Source organism: Corapipo altera, unplaced genomic scaffold, assembly GCF_003945725.1.
Source record: "Corapipo altera isolate COAL_440 unplaced genomic scaffold, ASM394572v1 59, whole genome shotgun sequence".
Lineage (NCBI taxonomy): Eukaryota > Metazoa > Chordata > Aves > Passeriformes > Pipridae > Corapipo > Corapipo altera.
The window spans coordinates 1338985-1354998 of NW_020884917.1; the positions used below are offsets into that span (position 1 = coordinate 1338985).

Here is a 16014-nt window from a genome sequence, read left to right on the forward strand (position 1 = left end):
AATGAGAATGAAAAAACACATTTTCTGAATTTGAACAGCCTGAAATTTACCAGTTAAACACACATACTGGAATATTTGGACAGCAGAGAATACCCAACTAGTGCTAATCATTACATAATACAGAAAAATCTGATGTTGCTTACCCAACCAGAACTCCACCTTCCAGCATTATCTAAGCATAAATCCCAGGATTCTGATCATTTAGCTAGCTGCAGACACTTCATCAAATCTTATGGTGTCAAAGCACTATCCTTGTACTTGCTAATATAGTTTTAAATTATGTTCCTCTGTCACTCCCTGACTCTTACCCATTTAATCTTCATTAAAACCTACACAGACTACTGAATTAATTCTCACAACTCCAGCAGAATAATGAAACCAAATTTATAAACAAGGCAGCTATCAGTGGCTATCACCACAAGGTTAACATATGTTGATAACATGGTCAAAGTCTGAGACTATCTTGTTTCTTCTCACTGTTATGAACTCCCTCCTCTGCCGACTTTTTGAGAGAAAGCAGACACAAAAGTATAACCAGCATCAGATCCTACACAAAGAGCTTGCAATTGTCTCACACAATGCAATTCAACACCTGTTTAGACCACAGGCAATGTATTCCCTTTCTGAAGTCAATTTTCTTTTAAGCACAGATCGTAAGTATCAGTACAGTAAATAAAACAAACACACAATAAAGGTTCTAGCAGCTGCATCCAGTCCTCTGAATGCAATCATTACCAACTGTTTTACTGGCATGACATTGTCCTCACCTGTAATGTGTATCTGTTCTTGAAACAGTTGGTAACCAACTCCCCTTTGGACAGCTGATACAACCATGTTAATTTTCTTCCACTGTGACGACTGGCATAAAATGCAGTAAATCTCTGATAGCTCCGTTCTAACTGTATAAAACCAATAATAAATAAATAAATAATGTTATTCACCATTGTTTACCATTACTAAAACATGCTATGGAAGCAACAAATGAACATCATCAAATCTGATCGCCCTCAACCAACGTGTTGTCTGAATAACACAAACAGAAATCCAAAGTATTCAAATTCTGCAGACTGGATGAAAATTTCCCTCTGTTACGAGTTTCCCCTTTAAAGTACCATTAACAACACAAATGTAAACCAGCATTTTAAGTTTCATTCTTTCTTTCATGATACATTAAGCACAACTAGAAAAAACATGTGTTTCACACAGTTCCTTCCTACTACTTTACTCAATTATCTTGCTCCAAATATCCTCAGGCCAAATAGGCAAATACCAGAGACACTTCCAGTCCCCTCTCATACACAACAAAACAGAAGGAGACACCAGCCTTGTAAAACAGATTTCTCACATGATCATTTCATGTTCAGATGAACCAAGTGCAGGTGCCTCACCTCAGAGGGCAGAGCAAATGTGCAGGACTGCTGAAATGGCCACGATCCAGAACTCAACACCTGGATGCTGAAATCCACTGGAAGAGAAGTGAAGAGGCTGAGCTGCGTTATTCCCCTTGCTCCTAGCCCCTCTTCAAACACAGCCCCAGTTCTAACACAAATGCCTTCTGGTCAAACTAACACGGTAAAGAATCATTAAGCAATAATTTTTTTTTTTCAGATCATAAACCAAAGACACTCATGAAAGATGTCGCTGCAGCTGGAGAGCCTTAGATGTGACAGGTACTCAATTTTCTCTAATTTGGAGAAGTTACCCTGTTCCTGTACCCACAATGGACTTCTTTTTTAACATGCAAGTGTAAAAATTGTAAGCGTTCGTCATCACAAGACACAACTGCAAGAACAGACCTTTCACATTTATACGTGTAAGGCATTTTGGGCAAGTCGACTAAGAATAATATAGAAACTAAGCAAAATTAAAGCCTGACAATACACAACTCTAGCTGTAATACAAGAATTAATTATCAATTCCTGGCAGAATTTGGTTCAACGCGCTTCAATTAAAAAAATATGTATAAAAAAAGTGGTAATGCCATCTAGCAACATGGAACACCCTATATACTTTTTTCCTCAATCCTTTCAGACAAGTGTGAACTTAAGCCATTTTGTGTTCAAAATCAAAACTGTTTAAAGAGAAACATCTCTCTAGTCAAAAATTCAAAAAAAGGAAAAGAAAAAAAGAAAAGACAGGATTCAACTTCATTTAGTTATATACCTATACATAAGCTGCAAAATCAGGAGGAGGCTACCCACAAAAGATATAAAGTGCTATCAGAATACAAAGAACAGACCTATAGGACTAATTTAAAAATCTCAGTTATCTTAGACAGAAGAACACTAACTAACTTCTGGTAGAACAATGTCTAAGTCAAATACTTCCCTCACACAGTTAGCTCTACAGAAATAAGAGGGAGCTAAACCATGCAACAGTAACTTAGGTAAATGTATTACTTACAATCTAAGGGTTCTGAGTTGGTCAGGTGCTTTTTAAACTGTTCATTCAAATCCTTGCTTACACCAATATCTTGGAACATCCGCTGCAGCTTGGAGGTATACTCAAAACCACAAGCTTGCTGTGTTTTAAAAGCACAGATACATCAGCAAGACACATTTTTGACATTGGATAATGAGAAGAACAAAGTACCAGAACTTATTTCCTTAAAAAAAAGCACAAAGTTCCCTATTTCCCTCACTCAAAGTACTGATGAGTTAAAGATGAGTTCTTTAACTGTCACTGAAAACTGAAGAAAATTTAGTTTGACAATGAAGCAAAACACACAGTGAAACAGAATAATCAAAGGGTATTAGATCATATTTTCCTTGACTCTGCATGAATAAGAGTTAATGAAATTAAGCTACTTTTCAGTAGTCATTCCCTTGAACAAATATATCCATGTCATTTATTTGGATAAGAATAATGAAGTTTAACTCCACTGGACAGACATGCATTACCAGCTCCTTTGATTAAAAAAAAAAAAAAAAAGGAAAAAAGACAGAAAAAAAAGACCTAGGTTGTGTATTTTTCTATTGTACATAAAATAAAGAAATGAAGGGACATACATTAATACTTTCCAAAACAGTCGGAAGACGTGCAAGGAAGTAGATCATGAGACAGTTACAGAATACTCACTTTTAATTTAGAGATCATGCTTGCCTCAGCATCATCACTAGCACTGTTCTGATGTACAAGTCTTTTTGCCAGCATTTTAGCATAGAATTTTTGAAACACATCTTTATCCTCAATGTACTTGAAGACAACCATCTGGAAAAGCCAAGATAGTTTGTAAGGAAAAAAATATTTAAACATTTGTCTTGAAAAATCTGTAGCAGTAGCTACTTCATTTGCACCTAAATTTTTAAGGTCAGGGGTTTTGTTTGGTGTTTTTTTTTTTTTTTTTTTTTTGAGGGGGGGAAGGGAGGAGAACAGAGTGGTGGTGTGTGTTTGTTTTAAATGTGGATATGATTTGAACACACAAACTTTATATTCCACATGTGCAGCCTTTTAATATGTGCATATTCAATGATATAAAAAGATACTGTAGAAATTATATATGTATGTATACAAAGATGAACTAAAAGCATAGATTTAATATAGCCACTGCTGTAAAGGGCTTTTTTTAATACACGAAAGAAAATAATTTTTAAAAGCCACACAGGGATTATTACTGAAAAGCTGAAATACTAAGTAATGAAATCAAATATGTAAAAATATTTTTTTTCTTATCTGCCTTGTGTGACAATCGAATACTCCTAACTTGTCAAAGCTAAGACAGAAGAGAACTGTATTTATAGACATCTTACCACTTGATTGAGTGTATCTTCCAACTCTGCTTCTTCTGGATTCTTTGAGCTGCAATTAAAGAAATGTATTTTTAATGAATCTCAAAAGAGTAGAATTAAGCCAACACATGGATGTATGTGGAAACTTCATAAATAAAGAAATACAGACTTGAGTAGTTCTGGGATCAGAGACTCTTTAAAGAGGAAACAATGTAATGAAATCAACACTTCACTACTCCACCTGTGAGCAATTCTGAAGTATGCAACTGAAGTCCAGGGTGAAGTCCTGGACCATGACTTGCTCGAGACTTCTTGATACCTGATACTTCTCAGGATTTATGGGCTTAAACATAGATCTGTCTCTTCCTCTTGCTAAATGCTATCTTTATTTCTTATCTTAGATAGTACAGTGATAAGAAAACAGCTCATAGAGCTGGGACTTGACTGAGTGAAAGCTCAGGTGGCACCACACTTTTCCTCCATGGCATGATTGTCCATCAGGCATATCCCAAATCTACCCTGCAGAAAGCTAGTATTTATAAAGGAGAAAATAAAACCTTTGCTCAAGGAAGGAGGGGATGGGGAAGGGAAAAGTGAACAAGTTGTTCCATTTTTGGGTTGTTTGGTGGTGGTTTTTTCCTCCCCCAAAACAATTAGAAATGTTGCCAGTGACAAAACTGACACCAATCCAGTATGAACTGAATTGATATCAACAGTATATGACCTCCTGAACCATTTGAAGCCAAACACTTTGAATTAAAATATGAACCATCAGAAATTAGAAAGCAGTTTTTGTCCTCCTCGATTTCTGATGGAAGAAGGTATAAAGAAAACAACCTTCCTTCCCTGATGGAAGAAAGTATAGAGAAAACAACAGGAGGAAAGTAAGAGTTTTAATGGAAAAGGGAATGTGTCTCTCTTCATTATAACATACAACCCAACTCAAATTTTTTTGATTAAAAAAGCCACCTAAAACCTCCTGCTATTTTATTAAAAACCCAGAAGTTATATTCCTATAAGGAAAGAAAGGTTTTCTTATTTCCCCTCCTCCTTAAAAAAGTCAACATAATCTTTAGGAATGATCCTATTGAAAGTTTTGTATCCAGAACTTGATATTCTTAATTTCAGTAGGATCATTAAGTTCTGTTTCTGAAGATACAGTATAAAACTTCAAACACTAAAACATTTTAAAACAGAAGCCAACATGAAACAATAATTTGTCTTTGAAGACGTACCTTTTCTTTAGTAAAGAGTCACAGTATCGTGCCAGTAGCTCTGGGGATTTACTGGATGATTGAGCCATTTTTGTCACTGCATTATTATTTATAAATCGACCACAAGCCTATAAATCACAAAAGACAGTGAAATTTTGGGAGACAAAACACTGTATGGAAATAAAAAAAGAAGTTCACCATATGCCACTCCATACACTTACTTTGTCTAGTGCAGCCACAAAGCCAGCATCATTGTTGAATGCAGACATAACTAAAGCATTGTATTTCTTATGGACATCCAACACTGTCTGTACATACATTTTTGGATCCTGCAATAAAGAGAGACTGGATTTTGCAACATGTTGACTTTCTACCTCCTCCGAAATGGAGCTACTCACTGGCCTAAGCAAATTTTTAAGGGGGAAGTCTACAAAGTGTTAGGAATATTTTAAAGGTAAAACAGTAACTAGAGTAATTCAGGTCCTATGTTCAGGACTGACTTACATCAGTGCAAGTTTTCATTTACAGCAACCAGCGTGCACAGTGTATCACATTACACAGTACAAAAGACAACAAAATAATTTACTCAACCACTGCAACCATTTTCAAAAACTTATGCTTAATTCGAATCAGTTTATGGTACCCACAGACTGAGTCCTATGTGCAATTACTGATCTTTGCATCTCAATAAAGACAGAGTGGAGTCAGAGTAGGGACAGTGAGGGACAAGTAAAACACCAGGCACACAGGACAGCTACTATACAACAGACTAAAAAGTCTAGACATCTTCAATCTGGAGATCACAAGTTTGAAGAGAGTATGACTGAAAAGATAATTATCACTAAAAGCCACATTTTGTAACTATTGGGCATTTGATGAAAGTGCTTAAGACAGACAAAGGCCATCTTTACACATAAGGTAGTGGACTTCTGGAACTTGCTGCCACAGGAGGTTGCTGGAAACAGAATCAGCAGGTTCAACCAGGCATGGAGTTACTCTTGTAACATTCCTATCTGGCAACAAGAGTTCTGGATGCTGGCAAGAAATGGTAGAATACAGGTTGGGTTTTATCAGGATCCTGAAAAACACTTCCTGTTGCCTCTGAAGACAGACATAGACTACGTGGACCACCAATGTAGTGTCGTGCTTGAGATAAAGAACTGAGATTATTGAGAACCTCATAGACAGGAAGCACAAGTGGATTTGAAGAACATTCAGAAAAACATCTGCTGATTGCAAGGACTCAAAAAAAACCCCCAAAAACCAAAAGCACAAAAAGCAGCAATCTTCCGAGTGAAGAGCAGTCTTGTTAACACAGTTCACAGAGACCAGAGCACAACTCATTCTGCAGTAAAAATCTAAAATAGGTGAAATGAGTCAAACTGGTATGACTATTTCTCTGCACTGACTACAGAGAAACTGAGAAGCATTTGCTCAGCTGATTATCTGTTTAGATACAGTATGGGTAAATGAAGTTAGGTGGAATCAATCCTACCTACGTGTGACAGAGGGCTAACAAGGCAACAATGAACAGCTACACAGTGGTGTGAGTGATACTGAAGAACAGGCAAGATGGTTCCCAAGGGAAACAGCCAAAGGTACTGCTATAAATATGAAGAACAAATGTGTGAAATAAGAAAAGGAACAAAAGAGAAAGATGAAGAAACAAGGAAGAGTGTCATGAGCAGGTTGAGTTCTGTAAACAGATGGGAGTCAAAAAAAGTAATATATAGAAATCTTGGGTCTCTCCTCTCTCAAAGAGGAACTAATTCCTGGAGAAAGAGTTTTCATATTTTTTTTTTGAGAAAATCTTCGAGGCCTAAACAGAAAAAAACCTCAAGAGTGATGACCACTAGGGGGATGTGTCAAGCACACAATCAGAGTGCATCTGACTTCCAAATTTAAGGTGATATCTACAGATGAAGCTGAAGATTCCTGAACTTGCTTCATGCTTACTTCATGATTCATAAAGGATCAACACTGCTAAAAAGCTATGTACAGAAGTGAACCACAGACCCTACACACATCATTACAGATTACTGCTTTAAAGATTACTAATATGAAGTTATTTCAAGAATTTCTCAGGACAGCAACAGTTTAAAATGAACTCTGCCAAAAATCAAAGTTAACCATAGAATACCCTGAGTTAGAAGAGACCCACAAGGATCACTGAAGTCCAACTCCTGACCCTGCACAGGACCACCCCAAGAACCATGCTGATATGATCATCAGTGACAATGTCTGAGAGCATTCTCCAAGTGCTTCCTGAACTCTACTTTAAATAAAATTTACCAGAATCTATATTCTATCATGATTTTGCCTTGTGCAGTGTTAAATTACTTTTTTTTTCCTGGAAAATACCATGTTGTCTATATATAGGCAGAAAGGTCAGCAAAGGGTTTAAACAATGTCATGTTTCCAAGATGCAACCCTAATGAATACAAATCAGTATTAGACATAAGACTGAAATTACAATTATGGGATAAAAAAAATCAAAAAACCAATTACATGGCTAAACGATCGCATCGTTTCAGAAGACCTGACTTGCTCCTTATATTGTGACCTTTCCAACCACTTCAATTCTTTTTTCTTCTTATATTTCTCATTCTTTTCTAAAAAGCATAAAGCCGTGTACCAAAAAACTCAAACCAACAGATGCTTTCTCCAGACAGTCCTACCCAAGTCAGAATTCTGTAAGATGATGAAATAAAATACAGTCCCCTGGAGATAATGCTTCTTGAAACAGTGGACTGTCAGGTGTATTTGTATTGTAAGTGTTGGGTGTTGTATCTGCACAGCCAGCTTTCCAAGCAGCATGACATCCTGACAGAGAGCAAAAACTCAGACAGAAACTCACCCTCCTCCCCAAAACCAAACCAAACCAAAAAAACCACCCCACCACACAAAAACCCCTCCCATCTAAACAAAACCAAAAAACACCTCCAAAACCCCCTCAAAACTCAAAGCGATACAGCTGTTGTTCTAAGCCTACTATCAACATTTAAGAATTGCCTAGTACCTACAAATTAAATTAGTGAGAGGGAAAACATAAGCAAACTGGAAATTTTATCAGAAAGCATTCACCATCCTCTAATGTAAAACTGGCAGGAACTGCACACAGATTTAGTTTGATGGGATACTTGCATTTAGAGCAGCTTCTCCACATTTTTCAATTGCAGCTAGACCCTGATTATGAATGTGGGTTTCCAAAAGCTTTTTCAGCTCTCCAAGGCCATCCTGGATTCGAGATACAAGGTTATACATGCGACCCAAGTCTGGAAAAGGCAAAAAAAAAAAAGAGAGGAAATGTAACAACTCCCATTTGGACTGGCTATGATTCCCATTCCTCATTTACAAGCTACCAATAGGAGTTAAACATCCACTGTCAACAAAAACACACATTCAATTGCTTCTGTAAAAAGCCAGAAAAAACTACAGTAAAAAATTATACAGTATAGCAAACCTTTGCACTCACCCGGAAAGCTAACACTAGTTAAGGAGAAAACAATCCTTTAATATTAATATGTTTTAGCTTCACCATGTGACATAAATCTCAAGACTAAAAAAACCCCACTTGAATGGTAGAAAATTTACTTCTGATTTCTAGTTTTCATAGATTTAAAGCAATGATTGTTAAAACGCTCTTATTTACACAACATTCTGAAGAGTTACCATGAATTAGAGACTGTTATTAGCATTACTGCTGGCTGCACTACAAGTACAACATTCTCCAGCTGACCACTGTCCTTTAAATCTTAATCTGAACAGGATAGTTCTCAGAGATCTAACACTACCTGTAGTCCTTTGTATATTAACACTTTTACTTTGGGCAGCATCGGTGGTAATGGTTGGAAATTTAAGGCAAAATGTTATGTCTTGATATGACCTTAGCAGACAAACTGAAACATCATATATCAAATTTCTCTCACTAAAGCATTGTTAATAAAAGACATTTCTTAAAAAAACAAACTGATTATCTGTAGAAATAATTGTACCTGAAAGAAAAAAGAGGTTATGAAAAGTATTACCATAGAACAAAACTAATAAAGGTAAAAATAAATTGGATCTCATTTCACATATGTTAAAACATCACATTAAAATCCCACCAGTTTTCAGCCAAGACTTTCCAAATCAATTGGTAATTCTGGAAAGTCTAATATTGAAGAGGGTTTTATTATTCAGTTTCAACAGGGTAGATGTTTTGTACTTTCTGAGTGCAGAACTCTTTAAAATAAAAAGCAAACTTTAATATGACTGTAAACCAGGTATGTAAACCCACTAGTTATCCTCTTGCAATCTTGTCCTCACTGAACAGGCACTCAAGTGAAACAGTAAACAATCAGATTATTTACTGTACACTAATGAGGATATTTCACCTTGTCAATTCCATCTTAAGGTTGTCGGTTGCATCAAGCTCTTCTAAAGTGTAAGGACTTCTCTGAAGGGCTTATGAGCAATTTGTTACCACATGAGGATTATCAGATTAAAAAAACCGAGCAATAAAGAAGCTGGAGCTATAACTCTGAAATACAACACACAGTTTGATGCCTTCCAATACAGAAGCGATGACATCTCAATTTAGATCAGTTTCTGTGTAACATTTTCTGTTCCTCAGAACTTTGTCAAACTTTTGGATTAGAAAAGGAAACTTTTTTTTTCTATGAAAACCATGATTGCAACCTGATGTTAACCTTTATAAGAACATAAGGATACTGTACAGAATTTTAGAAAAAAGATAGGAAAATAATGCCATGCACAGGTATAATAAGCTGCTGCCAGATCTATCCACAAGCAAGGACTCACAGGTTGGTCTATCAGGATGTCTATGTAAGGTGAAATACGGAAGAGATGCTACAAAGCCTCGAGGAAGATTTGCACAATGACTGCACCTACATTGTTACAGTCTGCTCCCAATAAACATAATTATTTCCTATAGGGATCATACTGATGTGAACAGGTGATACGTGATGAATGTGTCCCACAACCTTTATAACCACTTTATCAGTTGCACAATGAGATTAAAAAGTTACAGAACACCAACAGGAGTGGCCTGTAATACGATATGCTTAAGCACAGTTCACATGGGAGGACCTCAAAACCAGTGTGTACTTTCAAGAGCAAAGCAATATATATTTTAACTGAGAGCAAGAAGTTTTTATTGTAAGTTTAGGATAGTCTATAAAAGGCTATGTTAGCATATCACAAATTTGAGAATGAAATGATTAGAGCAATTAAAGAATGAATTATCAGACAATCTTTCAAAATAAATGTTTCTAATCTTGAGGCTTTGTGAAACTTAGAAAAGGGGCAGGGAACTACTGTAATTTGCACAAGTGAAGCCTTATGATAAGAGAAAAGAAAATATTTTGAAAAAGAAGAAGAAAATCGAGTGTTTTAAAAGACCTAATTTATCTTAGAAATAACCTAAACGAAAGTAAAACCAAAGACATACAACTAGACAGCGCCCAAGACACAAGATACTCCTTTTCTTTTTTTTCACCCTGACAAACTTACAGAATTGCATCACTACAGTAAGTCACTGTATTAAAGGCTCACATAATCCATGAGGCTTGATAAAAGGGGAAAAAAAAAGCCTGTGAAGGCCTCCTGAGTCCAAAAAACCCCCTTTCTTCCTTATTCTACTACTGCTTCGATTGTCAGAAGTCATTTATAAAGTCATTTATTCCAATTAGAAAGTAAATATTTACAAACAAATATTTGACTCTCAAATGCTAGTACAGAATATTTATATTTGAATCAGCTAGCTTCTGACCTACTAATCATTCTGAATTGCCCTTTTCAGTTTAGAATCATCTCTTAGTTATCAACATGACTATTACAGTAATAATTCATAGTTGCTATTTTGAGACTGACATATAATGAGACAGTCACAGTTGCAATCCAAAACTTTCAAGTGAATAGTATCATCATTAGTAACTTAATCATAGTATCTCTTAAATCCTTAAAAGCAGTATTTCAGCTACAGAGCCTTACTCTGACTTCAAATATAGATTTAATTAACTCCCCAACTGGAAAATCAGAAACATTACTTATCATCTGCATGATCCACAGGAATTACCTGCCCCTAGTTCTGACTTACTTTGTGCTATGTATTAACTTCTGAAGAAACTCATAAAAACCAATTCAACTGACGATTCCTTAAAGATACCTAAACTCTGATAATCTTCACTTTTGTTAGAGGAACTGCTGAAGAAGTCTTTATTCTATGTATTCTCAATGATGGTATAAACTCGATCCATTAGTAACACTTAAGACTCATTTCCACAGCTAAAATTAACTCATCAATTAGTAATTTCCACCCTTTCCTTGTGCTGATATAGGGTTTTATGTATTTTATATAGTCTGTTTTAAAAGCTACTTATTTGCTTCTATTCCTCTTTTCACATTTCCTATACATAATTCTAAATACTTAAGATTTTAAAATTCTCACTGACGACTCAGAAAGATCCATGGATTAAACTGAAACAGCTGGGAAGAGCAACGATCTGTTTTTCATCTCCCATCTCTCTCACACAAACTTCGGCTCCTGCTCAAAGGATGGCCCCAGTGCTCTTGAAGCTCTTCCAGGCATGTTAATAGAAATCAAACTAGTGATGTTCTGCCTTAATATTTGGGATTGGGATAGGTTCCTTGAAGCAATATTATCAGACATCCCAATTTAATCAAAACCTGCTTGTCAATCAGTTTAGTGACTATCTTTTCTCTTAATCTAATTCCTGAACAAATCATATTTAGCCAGCACCACATTTTACATTATTCACAAATCATCAGGGAGGAGAGCTCTAAGCCTAAAACCAATGTTTGAATCTCCTTACCTTCATTTTTGTCAGCATCCAACAAATTCTGAAACTCTGTATGAAATATCTCCAGATGTTTTTCGATAAGTACTTGCTCACATTTTCGTGCTAACTCATCTTGTGTGCTCTCATGGAGATATACCTGAACTCTACGCTGTTCCTCAAGAAGGCGAGCTTCGGCCTACAGAACACAGAGGGAAACATGAAACCTGCATGGAAGGCAGAACTCAAATCCAACAGCAGAAAACAGATAAAATAATCCAGAAATGGCAAAATAATCTAGAAAACAACAATAAAAAAAAATCAAACCTCTCACTAATGTGGTGTTATGAACCACCTAGTCAAGTAGTTGTTTTTCTGGAAATCATAAAATATGTTTGGAATCGATGCTTATGTTGATGATAATATTATGTACTGTTTAAATGGTGGGGGAGAATCACAGCAAGACTGTTTTCCCATTGCTTCTGAATAAGAAGTTTACAGATGGAAATCTGTTGTCAGAAAAAGAGAAAGCTGCTGACATGAGATGCTGGCAGTTTTAGAATCAGAAAGCTCACCAGCTACAGGGGTAGTTTTGTTTAAGACAAACATGAATGTATTTCATGCCTCCACAAAACTAAAAGGCAGAAAACTACAATTTAACAGTATGCCTATGACAAATTTATTTGAATGATCTCATCTACATTCTTACACAGAAAAGCTTCCCAATAAACTACAATCATTTAAATTATACTAGCATTTAATCTGGCATATGAAATGCTACATATGCGTATCTTCCTGGCAAACTAAAATTTTAAATGTCACTTGAGGAATTGTACCTACGCCAAAATGTAAAACTGAAATTGTTTATATAACAATTATCTCTATTTTGTTTGGAAAAGTGTTAAAGATTTGCTTTACAAGCCATCTCTAATTGCAGTACATTATTAGGGATAAAGTGTGTATGTCCTCTTATCAGTCCAAATTATTTAAATTAGCAGTGTCCCCAAGAAAATGACATTAGGTTAATTCAGTTTCCCAGTATGTCAGAATATCGACTAAGCATGAAAGATCATAATACGGACAATAAAAAAAGGAACAATTCCACTGCATCATATGAAGACAGCTTTAAATAATCTCAGCCACTGTTAGCTTCACTTCTTTCTGTAATGATTTTGCACTTAAGCTCTTGTGAAATGGTCCTGGATTACTGTCTCCTAGAGCTAAACCAGTACTGATTAAAATAGAGGAAATGAAATCAACAGTTTGGGAAGGAATATAAGCTCCTGCTTCAGAGTACTTGCTAGTTTCTTACCAGTATGGAGTAACAATCTTTACTGACAGCAAATAGCAGCAAATCTTTCTGATGAACACTGGGGACTGGAATCAGACTAGTAGTTCTACTGATCTTGTATTTAAGCAATTCTGTACTTCTGTAGTTCAGGAAATTCTGCTGCTTATAATGCTGCTTCTTAAAATATCCTTAGACCATCACTTTTAACATTAACAGTAAACTCTCAGCTCCTTTATGAAAAGAAATATTTACTCTGACTTCATGTTTGCTTGTGGTCTCATTTTTTTTGGTGTTCTTATAATTCCATTTTCCTTTTAAAGTCACATTTCAGAAACAAGGGAAAAATAATTAGTTCACACAAAATATTTTCACCTGTTTTAACTATAGTGATCAAAAGTTCAGTTTCAGACTATATTTCGAGGGACAGTCTTAAAAAATACTGACCTTTTTCCCTACAGCACATCAGGCTATGCCAGCTTTACTCATGAGTTCTGGCCTGAGAAGAAAAATTCACATTCCTTCTAAACTCAGTAAGTCTGCCTGTATAACTACACACACAAATCCTAATTCTAATTAAGATTTCATTGAGTATTCTACAAGAAACAACCACAATTCTACTATAACATGGTAACACTGATGTTATGCTGGTGTGCACTAAGGTACTCCAACAGGTTTCTTTTTATTTTCTGATGCTATTTATGCCCAGTCAGAACTTAATGTACAGTGCTTCAGGGAGAATGTCAAGTAAGCGTACTAACAGCAGATTACTCCGTCTGCAGTTCATGCTTCCAACAGATTACTTTTAAGATCTTATAACCACTAGTCTATAAGGAGATGCCAAGACTGCTCGAATAGCTTGTATACATCTCCACTATACTAATTTGGGCAGAGACTTAAGGCTACACATTTTCTTGCTGAAGATCTGCCCTGCCTTCTGCCAAGTTTATAAGTGCTTTCAGCTTCAACATCAGCTTCTAGCAGTGATTTGCTCTTTTGCGGATTTTTGAAGACTTGAGGATTGTTTGGGGTACTAATAAGTTATTTCTACTTGCCACTGATCTCCAGTTCTTGAAATAGCAATGACCTTCAGACAGCTTTTTACTGTCCTGTACCAAGGAAGCCTGGATGAGCCAGTCATTCAGGTTATGAATGATTGAAATTCCCTTACTCCCTTTTTACACGTATATTAGACAAGAAATTAAAATGGAAGTCGCAAAAAATAATTAATTCAACAACAGAAATGTAAACATAGGTAGGTTGGCTAATTACTGGGCAACTATCCCAACAGACTAAAGGCATGATTCATTTTAATATGTTATATCAAGGACTCTCCCACTTTTTTTCCTTGGGTAATTCATTGACTTTAATGCCAAGAGTCAAGAGAGGATGTGTTCTGTGGTAAAAAGCATTACACAAAAGATACTGCATGGAGGGATGTGTATCTGCATATCACATGCTCAAAAACCTCTTATTTTTTAACTAAGCTGAAAGGGAAAAAAAAAGTAGAAATTCAGAAAGTAAAGAAATGTGCTGAGAAAAATATATAAAGCAGCACATGTCCAAGATGGAAGATGACCTATCTATTTCACATTCAGTAAGACTGATCCAATAACCAGGCTAGAAATAGTCAATGTTTATCCTGTTTGCTCTTAGTTGCTCTGTCTGGGATTCCCAAAAGCAGAGACTAGTCAAGACTTTAAATCTGGCCTCTGTTGATCAGAAGTAACTGTGTAAGGTTTCATTACAATGAAATATTCTGAGAGAATTAAAGTTCATTAATGATCTATTTCCTTGGCCAGACTGGTCAGGAAGAGATTCCAATAAATGTGCCAACACATAGTTCCTGTACAGGAACAGTAAACCTGTAGGTTTAAAGCAAAATTACTGTTTTAGTGTCTTGAAGTCTAACAAAATGTGAATTTATTTTAACATTCTTTTCTGTTTTGCCCATTAAGAATGTTTCAAACTTCCACTGTACTTCCTGAAATGCAGTAAAGGAGACAAACTTCAGACCAGATAAACACAGAAGCAAATCACTACAGGGAAAAAGAGCTAACTCTTCCTGTCAAAAAACCAGCATTTTAAGAAATTGATAATAAAAGCCTAGAATTTATATTATTTTACCTCTAAAAAATATCTGTACCCAGAAAAAAAATAATCACAAAGCTGATTAAGTAACTTACCTTCTTCATGTACTCTGTGACTGGGTTCTGTTGCAAGAATTCAGTACTTTCCCGTGTATAAAATCTCTCTGTGTCAGCAAGAAACTGAGATTCAAAGGATTCTTTATAGACAGTTAGTGTAGGTCCTTTTGCAAATGCATCATCTTCATTCAGCCCCAGCTCCACTACAGGAAAAAAAACCCAAAACCAAAAAAACCGAAGTAATGACAAAATCGTTTTTTATGAAGTGGTCTCTTGTAAATAAACGAAGTACACTCCTTCTAACTTAGATGAAGGTAATGGATTGGGACTGTATTAATGCCACTTTTAAAAACTTTAAAAAATACACATTGATTTTGCACTTACACAATAACCAACACAAGACATTACTCATGTAAACTTGATTTTTGGATACATTTCTTAAATGGATTATAGGATTTGGAAAACTCTGCAACCTCAAAAGCTAGTTCAAATTTCCCTCCCCCTTCTTAGAGTTCCAGATTATATGCTTTTGTTTTTATTAATGAAACCTATAATCTGGATGGTAAAATTCTCAATATCATGCAAATGGGAAAAAACAACCCCACTCTGCTTTGTAAACTACTATACTTCTCCCCTTCCAGATTTAGGTTCTAAATAACAGATTTGTAAACAATGAACACTCTTGTCCATCAGTTGCACTTTCAAGTATTACAAATATGGTATAACCAACTGTAATTGTACCAAGTGTCAGTACAAATATGAAGTTAAAAAATACATAACTTTATTGGACATTTGAGGAGGTGGGATGTTACTTCCAGGCTCTGATAGGGTACCTAT

The 16014-nt window shown here is 35.7% G+C and overlaps 1 protein-coding gene across 1 annotated transcript in view; it reads right to left on the reverse strand.

The window, feature by feature from the left end:
* CUL1 (cullin 1) overlaps positions 1-16014 on the reverse strand; it is a 51500-nt gene that overhangs the window by 5697 nt on the left and 29789 nt on the right. The window contains exons 7-16 of the mRNA XM_027655971.1: positions 15217-15380; positions 11779-11941; positions 8087-8217; positions 5164-5271; positions 4964-5070; positions 3750-3798; positions 3079-3210; positions 2404-2521; positions 1389-1465; positions 768-899 (exon numbers count right to left, since the gene is read on the reverse strand). Coding sequence (XP_027511772.1) covers positions 768-899; positions 1389-1465; positions 2404-2521; positions 3079-3210; positions 3750-3798; positions 4964-5070; positions 5164-5271; positions 8087-8217; positions 11779-11941; positions 15217-15380 — 1181 coding nt within the window. The remainder of the gene's footprint in view (positions 1-767; positions 900-1388; positions 1466-2403; positions 2522-3078; positions 3211-3749; positions 3799-4963; positions 5071-5163; positions 5272-8086; positions 8218-11778; positions 11942-15216; positions 15381-16014) is intronic.